Source organism: Haliotis asinina, chromosome 10 (genome assembly GCF_037392515.1).
Source record: "Haliotis asinina isolate JCU_RB_2024 chromosome 10, JCU_Hal_asi_v2, whole genome shotgun sequence".
Taxonomy (NCBI): Eukaryota; Metazoa; Mollusca; class Gastropoda; order Lepetellida; family Haliotidae; genus Haliotis; species Haliotis asinina.
In genome coordinates this window covers 46,530,681-46,545,940 of record NC_090289.1, presented here as the reverse complement: position 1 = coordinate 46,545,940, position 15,260 = coordinate 46,530,681, and the positions used below count along the sequence as shown (strand labels likewise).

Below are 15,260 nucleotides of genomic sequence, written 5' to 3'. Positions count from 1 at the left end.
AGAGGTTGAAATCTGACGGTGCGAAATGGGGTGAATACAGAGAACAATGCATTCAAAGCTATGGTCATGTATTGCAGCCATGGCAACAATGGACTTGTGGACAGGAACAATGTTAATCATCGTTAGTGAGTGTTATGAGCTCCCCTTGAGTTATGCATTCAATTAAAAGAAATTGTTAAAGGTCACATGCAACGTAAAACACAACTTTGTAGATTCTGGTACCTTTTGGTATGCACTTACCGAAACAAATCATAAAAAATGCCAATTCAATCTATAAAGTTGAAAAAAACGCGATGAAAAAAAAGCCCGCGAAATCGGAGTTCAAACGTTTCACTAAATTCCCCCCAGCGCTGGGGGGAAAACTGGTTTCAACAGCTGTGCTGCGCTGCGTCCATAACGCATGCGCAGTGAATAGATTCGCGGAGCTTGAAACAGTATGCATACTGAGGTCGTGAGCAGTAGTCTAATCTTGGTTGTGTACACAAACAAGTAAATAATCTGCTCGTTACGTAAAAAAAACCATGTTGATTGTGGTGAGCAGTCTCTGTCACAGAGAAAGCTCAGTGTCTGGTTTATTCACACCTATATGTCTGCCTGCCTGTCTGCTAAAGACAACATGCAATACACAGCTTCAATCATTGACCACGTGCGATTTGAACTTAACACCTATCAGACTATACCACATAAAGAAAATAAGCTGATTTATGACTCGTGCACCCGAGTCCCGTGTCTGCCACATTATGTAATTAGGCACGCGTGATACACATGACATGTTTTTATGTCTGTGGGTTGAAAACAAACTACATCCATTTTTTTCGGATGACTGGATCTGACGGAAACTGGTGCAAACTCTTGTCTGTTTCAAGTCCTGCTTTGTACTTGGACGAATGACAGATTCTAGCCGTGCAGTAGTTTACTATCTCTACTGACATGATTTTTTTATTGGATCGAGCGCAAATTCAGAGAATATGTATTTTCCAAACCCAACATCTCTATATACATTCTTCATGGATAACAACTTCTTTTAGTGTATATGATTTTGTTTGACAACAGTATATGAATCCATACTGAAACGACGCATCAAGTACACTAAAAGAAGTTGTTATCCATAAAGAATTTTACTTTCTGGTGACTGGCTATACTTCTAAAATGCCCATCAAACAGGTCATCTTTCTGTACACACAATGAAACCTAGCATATCAGCAAATAAAACAGCCAATCGGAAGCCGTCGTTTCACTTGAGTGCATATCCACCCACTATGGCTGGGTTCGGTCTCCCGAGGGCTTCGTTTCGGGGGAAGTAAGCCCAAGTACAAAATATTGCACTTTTGAATCGCGATTGTACGCTTATAATTGTGTTTATTTGTTTTTTTAAAAGCAGCAGTGTATATTATATGTCATGAATGAGTGATAAATGTGTTTTAATTATGTTTGATTTTTTGGTTGCATGTGACCTTTAAGGGTGTATTATACGTAACTCATAACATACGTCAGAAGATTTCAGCTTTTCCTTTATATTGTTAGTGTTACATAGTCAATATCTGCTGAGTTATTGATTCATATGGAGATCATATTTGAACAATCTTTACATCATTCAAGACAGGAGCTGTTTGTATATAGAGATTGAAGCTTTATTAAGCTAGAAACACATTGAGATTACATAGATTTTTAGTTGTGTCTCCAGAAGACATACTTGCTTTTACAAGCTGAATCAGCTTGCTAAGCACATAACATCATTACAAGGTCCACGTGACAAAGAAATGTTTCTGTGAAAATGTAACATAACATCCACCCAGCACTGGACCATCAGGTTTTCAATATGGTAATTCAAAGCATCAATCATGATGAGACACTTCAAACACAATGCTGTCTTCACGTCGTTTTACAAGATTGCAACTGGCATGATCAGACAGCACAACAATGGTGGTGTGTGGTCCTGTGCATCACAAATCAGTTGACTTTCAGCAGCATTTGGTGACTGTATTTGGCAGATTGACAGTGTTACTGATCATGAGAGTTTCTAGTACTTCAGTCCTGCCGCACAATGAAGTACATGTGATACATGTGGTCTCACCTTAGGCAAATTGTCCCAGCAGGAAATGAGTAACCTTGAAGTACCTAGCTGTCAGTTTGGGTCATCCTGGTTAATGATATGTCACCAGGTCTTTGAACATGTAACCTTCATGGCGTACAATCATAAAATCACTTCATTTCAGTAACTGGAATATTGTCTTCAACCACTTCATGTGACAAAGATTTATCATCCAAAACTGTGTTTGACAGGAAATATTGCTTGTACTTAAAGATTTATCATCCAAAACTGTGTTTGACAGGAGATATTGCTTGTGTGAGATCAGACAATATCTCACACTTGATGACGCCAAGTGAACTTGATGACATCACAATGCCATGACATCGCTGCACTGTAAATTAGAGATGTACATTTTTCATTGATAACTAATGAAGAATGATTGTGGATGATAAACTGAATATCACCCTTGTGTCTACTGATATCAATTATATGAACACTCACTGATAAAGGTAAAAATATACTTGGCAAGCCTCAGACATTTGTTACTTTATCAACTCAGGTTAATATATTTTATATCAGTAGACACTTGGATGAAATTCTCCATATACTTTTACATACCATTAATATTTTTAATAGGAATAAAACACATGCACACGTTTCTAGCATATTATATTTATCATATGAAGAGGAGATGTCACCTCGACAGCCAAGTGGTTAAAGCTCTCACTTTCACCCTGAAGAGCTGGGTTCAATTTCCCACATTGGTGTAAAGTGCAAAGCCCATTTCTGATGTCCCTTAATGTGATATTGATGACAATCTCACCACTGCTCATTAACAGTGGTGTCTGTACCATATTTACAATATATATGTAATCTCATAGGTTGTTGGCCCAAGCAACATTCATTAGCTTGATTAAGACTAGTGAGCCCCCTGGGCTGCAGGAAATCCACTGTGACATGAATATGATACATATCACATATGAAGGGAAACAAATACAAATATCAAGTGAGCAGGTGACTGTATTATTCATTACATGTACAGAAATATGAACCAAATAAATTCCTTGGTATATCTGAGCATGTTTTGGCAGTGTTAATTCTATAGCAATAATGGACATATTAATGTCAATCTAAATATATGTGTTGACTACCATCCTGTCTGGCTTTAATATATTTCATTCTGCATTTCTCAATTTGATCAAAAACACAAAATTCAAAACACTGACAATATTAATGAATGTTTGATTTAAATATTTAAACCTGCCATTTGCAGGTAACCACAACTGCTAACTGACAGTCTCACAGTGTCAGATGGTATTGGTAGACATCAATCACAGATAATCTCCAATAAAGTTGTAAGAATATTCAGGAAAAATCAAACTTGTTTAGAGACTGGGAGTCAGATTGTGTTCTTGAAGTTAGTATTGAAAAATAGACCAATATTGTTTTATCTGTCACATTTTATTAAAATCCTTAACAAGGCTCAGGGAACATCATGTTACCCATTATACTAGCTGATGCTTTACATCCAAGATGGTAGCTGCCACTTGTATTGTGGTCTGAGATGGCTGTGATTAGGACCGACTTATGTTCGAAACATACCATTTTGACACTGACATTAAGTTAGGGGGTTGGCCTCTCTATATACTAAGTATGTGAGATAGGCTTATGTACAGTAATACATGGTAATAAATCCTAATGCAAGAAATATAAAGCCAATGACTGTTATTTTCTGTGTGTCAAAACTTAACACATTAATCACAGTTGGCAAGTATTTTTGTTTAAAAAATGAAATAACAACATCCCTAGAAAATACTCATGTTATTTTAATTGAAATATATCACAAAATGATTTGAAATAGTATACTTTTAGATGCCAATATAGATGTGAAATATGACAACCTCAGACTCTGGACCTCAGAATGTTGAAACAGCAATGACCTTGACATTCCGTGTTACAGCCATACACAGCTGAATAAAGGTAACGGGGTACATTAAAATGCATTCTCACAAGGGTTAATGACTTTTTATTTCAGATAACCCACATTGTTCATGATTTTCTCTCTGTTCACATGTGACACAGTTCAAACTGATTAGATCATTCACAGATGTAAGCTGCAAGGTGATGCAGTACCATTGATTTCATATCGCTATCTCCCAGGTATGAAATATTTAGAAACTGAATTGTCGGCATTGTGCTTTCATGCATAATGCATACTGGATCTTTGTGCTAATTACATCGGTGGGGATTCTGATATAGAAAAAGATGTATGGCTGAATGTATCCATTGGACTTGGTTCACAGCTGCATGGGAAACAAACAAACAAACAAACAAACAAACAAACAAACAAACAAACAAACAAACAAACAAACAAACAAATTAATTCTCTCACTCATCAACCTTGCTCCATGGAGATTATCATTACTGTCAAATAGTTTCATTACAAACTAGCTTTTGCAACCAACAGGGTGCAGAAATGGCTGACTGTTTCCTGTGCAGAGTTACTTGCCTTTGCATGCAAGGATCCTCTTTTGTTTGTTAGCACCAGACCAACAGTCTTGAATTTCAACATGAATTTCACTAAGTTGTAAACAGTAAGGCTAGGAGACCTGAACTACTAGGTCATCACCCCAAACATATAAAAACAGGAAATATATAAAGAATCAATATATGGATAGGTTTAAATACTCACTTGATTGACACAGGGGTCCAAGCCATCCATCCGTGCAATTGCAGGTAGCGTTGGTGGGGCCAGCCATACAGGTGCCATTGTTTTCACAGGTTATGTTTGCACAAGTGTCAACTGGAAACAACAATAGAAATCTTAAACACCCAATACTATTTAGAAAGTGGTCAAGTGTAACAAATGTTACAGTAAAGGATGGATTTGAATACTATTGTTGGGTTGAGCCTGGGATTTGAATCTACAATCTCAGAGTCAGGCACTTAATCCCCAGTACATGAAATCAGCCATCTAACCTACACAGCCACCACAATTAATATAAATCATTAATTTTGAGATTTCATAAAGCCTTAACATCTGATACAGGTCATAGAACTCAGCTGTGTATTGGTTGTCCAAAATGGCTGAAGACTTTGGCAGACTTGCACTACATGACCTAGAGGTTCAAATTGCATTATAAACTAGACAGTGTTTTAATCTTTACTCTTGTGATGAACTTGTTGCTAGTCTTGAAAAGTATATATTAGTTGATCTGCTTTTTCAGGCAATAGAACATTATAATGTTCAATGTGATGTCCCTCAACCACACCTAAAACATAATGGCTGAGACTGTGAACAATGTCCATTAGTGAAGCGCAAGATAAACATATTACCCATAGGAACACAGATATAGGTGAAATTGAGCATTATGATATTTGTTGATTGGTCATGCTGTTTCAGTTGCTCCTCTGATGACATCACTTGTAAAGAATATGCACAGTTTTGTCATATGCAGATGTCACCTACTCATCATCATTTCATGAGTGAGTGAGTATATTTTTATGCCTCTTGTAGTGCTAAATATTAAAGCAATATCATGGCAGGGGACACAACATTGTAACAATGTTGGGAATTGAACCTGGGTCTTTAGCATGATGAACGAATGCTTTAACCATTAGGTTACCCCAGTGCCCCTGATTTCATGTCATCCCACAACACAGAAACTGTGCTGATGTCTCAACTTGACATTAGAATTTATTGACCACATACCGTATATTACCGTAGATAAGCCAAATTTTGAAAAACAAAAATAGAGCAGCCTGTGAAAGGGGCTCAGCTTATCTATGGCAAACACTTTTGTCAATGTTTTCCCCTATTTTCTCAGACAAAAAGACAATGGATGACATAAATAATAACCTGCTTCCAACTCTGAATTATGGATTGTCTATCCCTTGGGAATCTCTGGTGAAGAAGGTCGACTTATCTATGGGTAATGCTTTCCTAAATAAGAACAGGTATTAAAAAAGAGCAAGATATTTAAGTAATTCTTTCTCAGTACTATACTCATGGAAACGAGTAAGGGAAAACATGAAATCCTTCCAAAAGGGGGCCAGACAATCATGCTGGTGGAGATTTGGGCTGTGAAAACACAACCTCACAACTGTATATCAGCACATATAACTTTCAAGATATTAAAATCACAGGCTCTACCCTGACTCAGTATGATTACTGCATCACAATAAGAAGGGAGCATTTAAGGTCCTCAGACTCCTCCTACAGAAAGTGATACCAGTATATTGTTGTGCATGATTGTTTTCAAGAAACAGGTATTTCCACTCTAAAGTGAGAATGATTTAAAGTAACTGTTGTGCTCAGAGTTTCACTGTGGTTGGGAAGTAATTCAGCTGAATTCTCTCACAAGAATGTGATTTTATCATTGGATGGTCAAAGTTTATTTCAGGGTTCAACTCACCCAACCCCTGAGGCATTGTTTTATGTTGAAGTGACCTAATTTATATCTGTGGAGTCACTGTTAGAGAGAGTGGATAAATTTGTTAACGCAATGTGGACAGGTTTCTAATGATTCATTATGAGTGGCTGAGCTGACAAAGTTTTGAGTGTACTAACTGTTAACTTATTTTAAATGATTTTATAAATGGATATAGCACTAAAATCACAAGATATATGAGTCAGTTGCTTCTAACTTGAGAGCATTCAAGTTACAACATGCTTGTCAGCTTGACGCTTCAGGAAATCCTACAGTGAGTCCATTCAGGTGAGGTGTGAGGTGTTTACCACCGTGAAGAAACCCAGCACATGTATATGCTGATAAACTTAAAACAACAAACCCAGATTTGAACAAATCATTATTGGTTCCTGGCATGCTCAATCGACCAAACTCTGCACAGCAAATTGTGGCTTCTACATGACTGAGCCATGTGTGACCCACGTTTCAGATAATGTATGGCTGTAAATTCATACAGAACATTCACTTGTTTTGAGGACATATGACATAGATGTCACTAAAACACCTATATACACTATCATTATATACATAACGTATAGTATATTTACACCATTTGACTTCACTACTTCATAGTCTGACACAGTGAAGGTGTCGCCATATCAATATTTTACACAACTACCAGCCTGCATATGCATCTGACACTGGTACTCTTTAGCTGATATCAAACTGTAGGCATGATGATGTAGACCTAGCAAAGGATGAAGGATGTGTCATCCCTTGATAATAGTAGATATTGCATGTTAAATATAGTGCAGGGTGTTTTGTAACATAACACAGCCAATCCACACAGCCAATCAGCAATCAGGTGTCACGTCTCCAGCCGCACCGACACAACTGTTCCACCAGCAGCTGTTGTATTGCTGCACTTATCATCACAATTAGGTTGATTTGAAGCATCCAGGTGGGCAGGACATGGAGCTGAGTCACACATTCCAACAATGTATCTAATCAAGGCACAACCTGTTATTATTATAGCAAACAATCCGGCTACGCCCTTTTCAGTCGTACCAGCTATCAGATGGGCTGAGTGAGTGAGCAAGCGAGTGAGCGAGCAGGCGGGTGAGCACGTGAATGAGTGAGTGAGTTGATGTATAAAGTTTCATGGCCCTGCCTAGAAGGTGTATGACAATTCCATGATTCCCTAATTATGGCTCATCCAGCCCTATAATAGACAAATGGCCCAAACTTGCTAGTTAGTGAAAACCTCAGTCTCAATAGATATCAGATCTGAGTGAGTGAGTGAGTGAGTGAGTGAGTGAGTGAGTGAGTGAGTGAGTGAGTGAGTGAGTGAGTGAGTGAGTGAGTGAGTGAGCGAGTGAGCGAGCAACGGGTGGGTGGGCGAGCAAGTGAGTGAGTGGGTGGGTGGGTGGGTGAGTCAGTGAGTGAGTTGGTGTATAAAGCTTCATGACCCTGCCTAGAAGGTCTGTGATCCTTCCATGATTCCCTATGGCTCATCAAGCCCTATAATAGACAAAAGTCCCAAACTTGCTAGTCAGTCAAAACCTCAGTCTCATTAAAATATAAGATCTTGGAGGGAGTGAGTGAGCATAATTTTACAGTGCTTTCAGCAATATTCCAGCAATACCATTTTGTGGGACAGTGAAAATGACTTCAAACATTGAAGCCATGCGGGAAGTCTAAACTATATCTGCGGCATGACTGGTACATACTATAACCACCAGGGTTACCCACTCCCCTAACACAATAGGTATCCCATTTATATCATGGCATGTCAGCTAGATGTCAGAGAGCATATGACTGATTTTATCTTTTTCAATATCAAAAACAATTTCTGTCTGACAGACAACAAGAGCAAAATGCTGTCTCACAAATGTATGCATGTTTCAAACATAAATAAAATGAGGAAAACAGCTGTGTCAATGACTTTACACAATCTCCACACTTCCTACATGGCTATACTGCAAAGTGTTTCATGTTCCGTAACACTTGTACATATCTGCAAATATATGATATGATATTGTCACTCACATGTAAAAGTCACTCCGTACCAGTTGTCAAAAATGTGGGTTGTTCTTCCTTGAATAATCTTTCAGAGACATAAAATCTTGACCAGAGACCATATAATGGCATATGGTCCCTGTCCTGATCAAAACAATATAAAGAAAATTTCCTAGCACATCAGTTAGTCTACTTTGATGTACAACAACTGTAAATAGGTCACTGTGTTAGAGTGCGACAAATGACTTAAATGCATTTAGTTTTAGGGCTGTTATGACTCACTTGTACACAGTGAATCAATTTATTCAATTCACTGTTTGTGACCACAAGAATTTAATATTCAGAATTCATTGACAAAAAGTGTTTTCACATAAATTTGGGAGTTTGTCATCTAGCAAAATGGAGTAAGTTAACTTTTTTGCCACTTTTAGCAATATTCCAGCAATGTCACAGTGGGGACACCAGAAATGGGCTTCACACACATTGTATCATGTAGAAGATTAAATCCAGCGTAGTAGGGTTTTCTGACAAAGAAACAGTATAACCACTAGGTAGCCATGCTGTACATGTAAAATGGAAGATTATACAAGCCGCTGGGAAGGATGCAAAGCATTTAACACACTTCCATGTTTAATTTGACAGTAAGGTGGTCATTGTCATCATAAATTAACTACATCAACTTGGTTGAAACATGTCAACAGGTTTTTTTTCTTTCTTTATTGTTTTACTGAATATAATGAATATATACACATGCTGTTATGTTAATGTATTCTTTAGCCAATAAGTGTGATACATGTTATATTTGCCACACATTAGATACATTGCAAGCCTATTTATTATCAGTATACATATATGATATAAGAACATGACTCAGTTACTTGACTGTTTTAAGTCTGGTAGTGTACCCGAATATGTCATGTTGTTATGCAAGTTGGAGAAACAATCCAAAAACTGATTCTGACCAATCTGGAGTAATGTCAAAATCCTGAGTTATGATACCTAAAGAATTCATAATGTAATGATTTATAGTATGCCATAGTTTACCACAGGCTTACAAATGCATTAACACTACAAAATGTTTTGAAACATGTATGACAACAGTTCATGTATTTGCATCATGTCTTTCAAGATCTGTCATAAAGTAGGTCAGTGAAAACCTATCCCTATTGTGAAACAAGCAATGTAAATTTCATAATGAGGCCAGGTCAATTCTATTTCTTGTTTTACGGATTTTTGTCCACGGAAACCTAAGGCCATGAGAGGAAAAAAATAAAAATAATATCACCAATCAAGCAATATTCCTTCTAAATACTCAAAGCATTTTACTTTATGAAATTTATGAAATGTATATGGGACAGTTTACATTTTTGGCCAATAAAAAAAACATTAGGATTTTATTTTTGAGAGGGTAAAATTGATTTTTTTGTTCTTTTCTTAAACTTGAAAAAACATGGCAGGTGAATCTGTGAAACAAGAAATAAAATTGGTCTGGCCTGAGGTTGTAATGTCACAAATATTTGGAAAATATAGTCTCACTGCAGTAAAAAAACAAGGACATGGAGCTTTTGGTCAAAATTCAATTGTAATATAAGTCAAGTATGATACTAAAACTGGGCAACAAGCAATGTAAATTTAATAAAAGTGCAAAATGTCACAAATATTAGAACAGAAATAGTCTCATTGAAGTGACTTCCCCCTTAAAGGACTTTATATAACATTAGAGAGCTTTTGTTCGAAAGTCAGTTGGATTTATTAGTCAAGTAAGTTACAAAAAGTGGGCAAAATTGGAACTTTCTTGAGAATGAATAAAAACCTTTGACAAGTTTCTCAATCTTTATTCAAATTCACCTATGTCTGTATGGAAACTTTATGATGTCTGAAGGAGAATAAATGTTCTTTGCTCCTATATAGTTTGCAAAATCTTCAAAGGATAATCCACACATACTGCTTAAATATTTAATTGATACATGGAATGTAAGTAGGTGGCCGAATGGCGTCACAAATGGCCATTGTGTTATGTGATAGTGTAATGCTGAAAATAGACAATATACATCCTTTCCATGCTAAAATAAGGTCACTTAAAGGTGTGTGAGATTACTGCACTCTTTCTTGTCACATACCATTTATCTTAAAACATGTTTCAACACACATGTGACTCATTTACTATTCAGACAGTTTCTTAAAAAACACTCTTGTAGTAATTTCTACTGTCAAGACTAGGCACGGAATATGCAAATAACTGTAATATCGACAGTTGATTTATTTCGAAAATATTACAACATTACTGGAAATGAGATTTAAATCACAAAACGACCTTTGATCTTCCTTTCATGTTGTGTGACCAACTCTAATCAATCTAATCTCTGATTAGACCTTGGAAGGCAGTTAGTAGGCAATGTTTGAACATGTTTCAATACTATGACGCCTACTGAGTGCACCAATGATGTCTGATGGTCAGGCAAATTGACTTAACAATGTCTGACAACCATAGAGGCACAGGTTGCAATATTGTTATCCATGCTATGACAATCTGCATGTCACAGATTTAAAAAATTTTTTTATTGATATTGTATTTCTTGTCACAATGTGAACCAAACCAAACACCCATGGTAAAGCTTGGCACAGGTCAGAGGAAGCTAGATAGACAACTTTAGAAGACAAGATTACATCTGAGTTTAGATAGGTATTGTCATGCATATTAATTCTGACTGCGAGGTAATATACTATGGACTCAGATATTTTAAAAGTGTAACACTTAAATTGAAACTCATTCATATCCAGATTCACTCGCATTCAGAGTTTAAAAAGCTATTGTTATGCAAATTCATTCTGATATTGAGGTTCATATTAGAGGAATGATATCATGGACTCAAGATATATCTTAAAGTTAACACTGACATCTTAAAAGTTAACACTGACATAAAGTTAACACTGACATAAAAAAACTCAGACTAACTCCCATTCAGTTGAAAAAACTATTGTTACCCAAAGTTTTCCTGATAATGAGGTTCATATTAGGGGTGTCATATTTAATGGACTCAGGTATTAATAAAATGCAACACTAACGTAAAACTTCATTCATACTTAGATTCACACACTTTAAATGACACTACACCATAAAAAGGTTTCATATAGACACTTCATAACAATTTTAGCAGTCAACAATTGTTGTGGTCCTTAAATCAAAATCACTGAGCTGCAGAAAACTACCGGTATACTGAACAACAACACTTAATTTTTGTCAAGATTTAAAATAGAAGACATAAAATAAACATAAATGCTTACTTTAATGAAATTTCATTTTTTCCATTATTGCATTTCTTTTCTTGTTCAGTATATGTCGCACTCAGATTTATGACTGTGTACAATGCTGCAACCCCCAGAACGAAAGAATTCACTTTAGCTTCTGTATAATATCTGTGGCTGACATCTTATGACATGAGTCGACTGACGATCATGAATTCAATCACTGGACTGTGCGACTTTGATCAACACCATTTGCATCCTGTCTAAACTGTCCATACTATCATATCTCTAATATATAAAGGGACAGTGGAGTAAGCAAGGGGTTAAAGTGTTCACTTGGCACGCCGAAGACTGGGGTTCAATTCCACACATGGGTAAAATGTGTGAAGCCCATTTCTGTTGTCTACCCGCTGTGATATTGCTGGAATACTAAACTCACTCACTCACTCCAATATGTAATGAGAGAAACAAATAAAGGCACACAGGAAAATTTACGTATCCTTTAATATTTTCCAGTTTTCAGCATCAGTTTTGAATAATGCTGTGGGTCGAAATCTGAAAATGTATAAAGGAACACTGCCATGAACTAGTGTTCCCTTATTTGTTTCCCTTAGTACATCATGATTGTGAGATATACCCTGGACCTGATGTGGACTTTCATTTACAAAGTTCTAAAACAACCTCTAATCAAACTGCATCTTTCTTGCATGATTTAAACATGCAGCTACCGTCAAACAAGGATAAGTTGGACTGGCACATAGAGTGTATTTATGACAAGAAGGCAGTGCATCACAATGAGCAAACCCATTTGGTTTATGAAAGGTAGAGCAGATGTAGGCTAGTGCATGTGCAGTGCATGATGATGAAATTGATTTCTGTGCATAGGATGTTTGCTGAGAGAGACCACGCCCTTCACTGATCGCACTGCTCTTCTGCGCGGATATCCTGGGGCCTTTTCACTCACAATGGCAAGCGCGGCACTCATACATGCTAATAAGGTCAATTGTCAGGTCATGATCAACTCACCATTGCCTGACTTGATATTTGCGTCTAATCATAAACACATGCATGTCATCCTGTGATAAAAAGCTTCCTTTACCTGTCAAAACACTCAAGGAACACCTTTTCTTGACAGAAATTGATTCATCAATATTTATGCCATGCTTAGACAAGGATGTAGATCTATGCTGAACATGCAGTCATAAGAGGCAGTTTCATCGATTGTTGATTTCAAGCACATGAGCGAGATATCAATTTTAGTGATAAGAGGAAAGAAACTGGAGGCATGTGACTTCTACAAGCTTAAAATGGCAAATGAGTCCAGGGCAAACAGTGGAACTCCCATTGATCAGGGGCGGTGGGGTAGCCTAGTGGTTAAAATGTTCATTCGTCATGCTGAAGACAAAGGTTTGATTATCCATGTCTTCAATGTGAGATCACAGCATAACAATTATAACATAACTTCCAGTCTCAGGATTGAGATCTCAATTATCACCACATGAAGCCCAAATACACACATTTTGTGGACTACAAAATACATCCTTTCACTGTTTTCTGACTCTATGTGATTTAAAAAAGGTCATTGATTTTGCAGTTACGTTTTGGAGACATGACGCATGGGGAGACGCTTTATAACCTGCAACAGATGGTCACACCTAGGGATGTGAATGGACAGTCAATACTGACAAGAATCAATCCATACAGTCATGCAACCATCAAATCTGAAATTCATCTCAATGGCATATTTTATAATGATTCTTTGAATCATTATTTAATTGTCAATAAGGACAAAACCATTCATGAATTTAATTCAGATTGCATGTTTGCATTTGTTTCATTTCAAAATAGATTTTTTTTGAGCGAGTGAAACTGGTTCCATGCTTTTAGCAGTATTCAAGCAATAACAGGATGCTTGACAATAGAAATCGGTGTTAGAATCTGTGTCGCCATGTGGGTAATCAGCTTGACAAGTGAACACGTGAAACATCCGGTTAATACACTGCTCTGATTTGTGCTTCCTTAAAAACGACTGATCTTAATATTTAATATTTATTAAGGTAAAGTTGGATTTCTGGACAAAGATTTAAAATGTACTAGGCTATAAATAAAGGCAAACAGAGAATGTGGCTCCCCTTGAGGAGATTTGAAGAAATGACAAGTCAGTCAGCCACCTTTCTTCAAAGGCACATACAGTGGAAGCTGTCTAATCCGGCACGTATTGGGACTGAGGAAATAATCCGTTTTAGAGATTGCAGAGTTGATCATAAATGTGCAAGCCACAGTAGGGGCTTGAATTTCATGCTGGTGTTGACAACTTGATGGATTAGACAGATGCCGGTTTTGACAGATTCCACTGTATGTTCTTCAGATTTGCTAGTCTGGTGTTTTCAGATCTTTATGAAGTGGTAGTGAGCTCTAGGATCTGATATTGTCACTGACTAGAAAGTTTGAAACTATTGTCTATTATAGGGCTGGATGGACTGGATGCTGGGTCCATCAGTGGGAGGTCTCTGAAACCACTGTTTGTATATAAAACACCAATCTCTGAAGGAATAAAGTGTTCATACAATCTACTCATGATATGGGTGCTGTTGTACATAGCGTTATGGTGATCGTAACTCCCATACCGTAACACTGGCTTACAACTGTCCTAGTGCTAAGGTTGTTTTGTACAATAGCACCCTGGCTGAAATATTACTTATGTGATGTTAACTCACTTGGCCATCAGTCAGTCACTCACTCACTCACTCGCTCACTCACTCCCTTAGCAAGTATTTAACAGGTCATTGCATCCAGTGTATTGGTCAATTATTACACATAACATCCAATTTCATACAACTGTAATTTACCACTTGTCATTTATCTTTACTAGTTATTCATTTTATCAATTTGTGTGCATGTCCTCTGCCTTTTTAACATACTGAACTGGATGGCATAATACTGAAAAAAATTAAAAGATTTAAGTGACAAAAGAAAAGTCTGCTTCATCCACGCTCTGAAATATTTCAGCAGCAATTTTATGGCAATTAAGTGATTGATATTATGAGCATGTTCTCTAGCTGTCAGAGTATTAAGACATTCCATCGACAAAATCACATAGTCTGAACACAATCCACACTGTCTTGTACTACCAGGATATAGGATGCATTAAATCATTTCTAACCCGTAAATCCTGCAGGGTTATATACATATTAATGTAGTAAACTAGAGTGTTAGATTTCTTAACATGGATCACACCTGAGATATTAAGCCTGTTTTTTTTGTCCGTGCAATATTAATATAGCTGAAGATACTAGTCAAGTCAAAATGACCTTTCATCCAACAAATCAGAGCGCTGCTTGCCAGATTAGGAAAGGATCCCCAGAATGTGTTTACAATTACAGGGGTTATCTAAACTAAACCTATTTATCACTCTTTAAAATATCGCCTTTATAACATTTGAAATGAAAGGAACTGTCCATGGCCTTCCCCGCAAACCCCACAGTCTGATAAAACAGCATATTCTTATGTTCAGAATTCACATCTTGAATTAATGTATTTTTCAAAGCATAGTC

At 36.9% G+C, this 15,260-nt stretch overlaps 1 protein-coding gene across 3 annotated transcripts in view; it reads right to left on the bottom strand.

The window, feature by feature from the left end:
- The window catches only part of LOC137298864 (protein crumbs-like), a 70,828-nt gene that overhangs the window by 39,413 nt on the left and 16,155 nt on the right, over positions 1 to 15,260 (bottom strand). For all 3 annotated transcript variants that reach the window (XM_067831204.1, XM_067831203.1, XM_067831205.1), the window contains exon 2: positions 4,725 to 4,835. In XM_067831204.1, the coding sequence (XP_067687305.1) occupies positions 4,725 to 4,835 (111 nt within the window). The remainder of the gene's footprint in view (positions 1 to 4,724; positions 4,836 to 15,260) is intronic.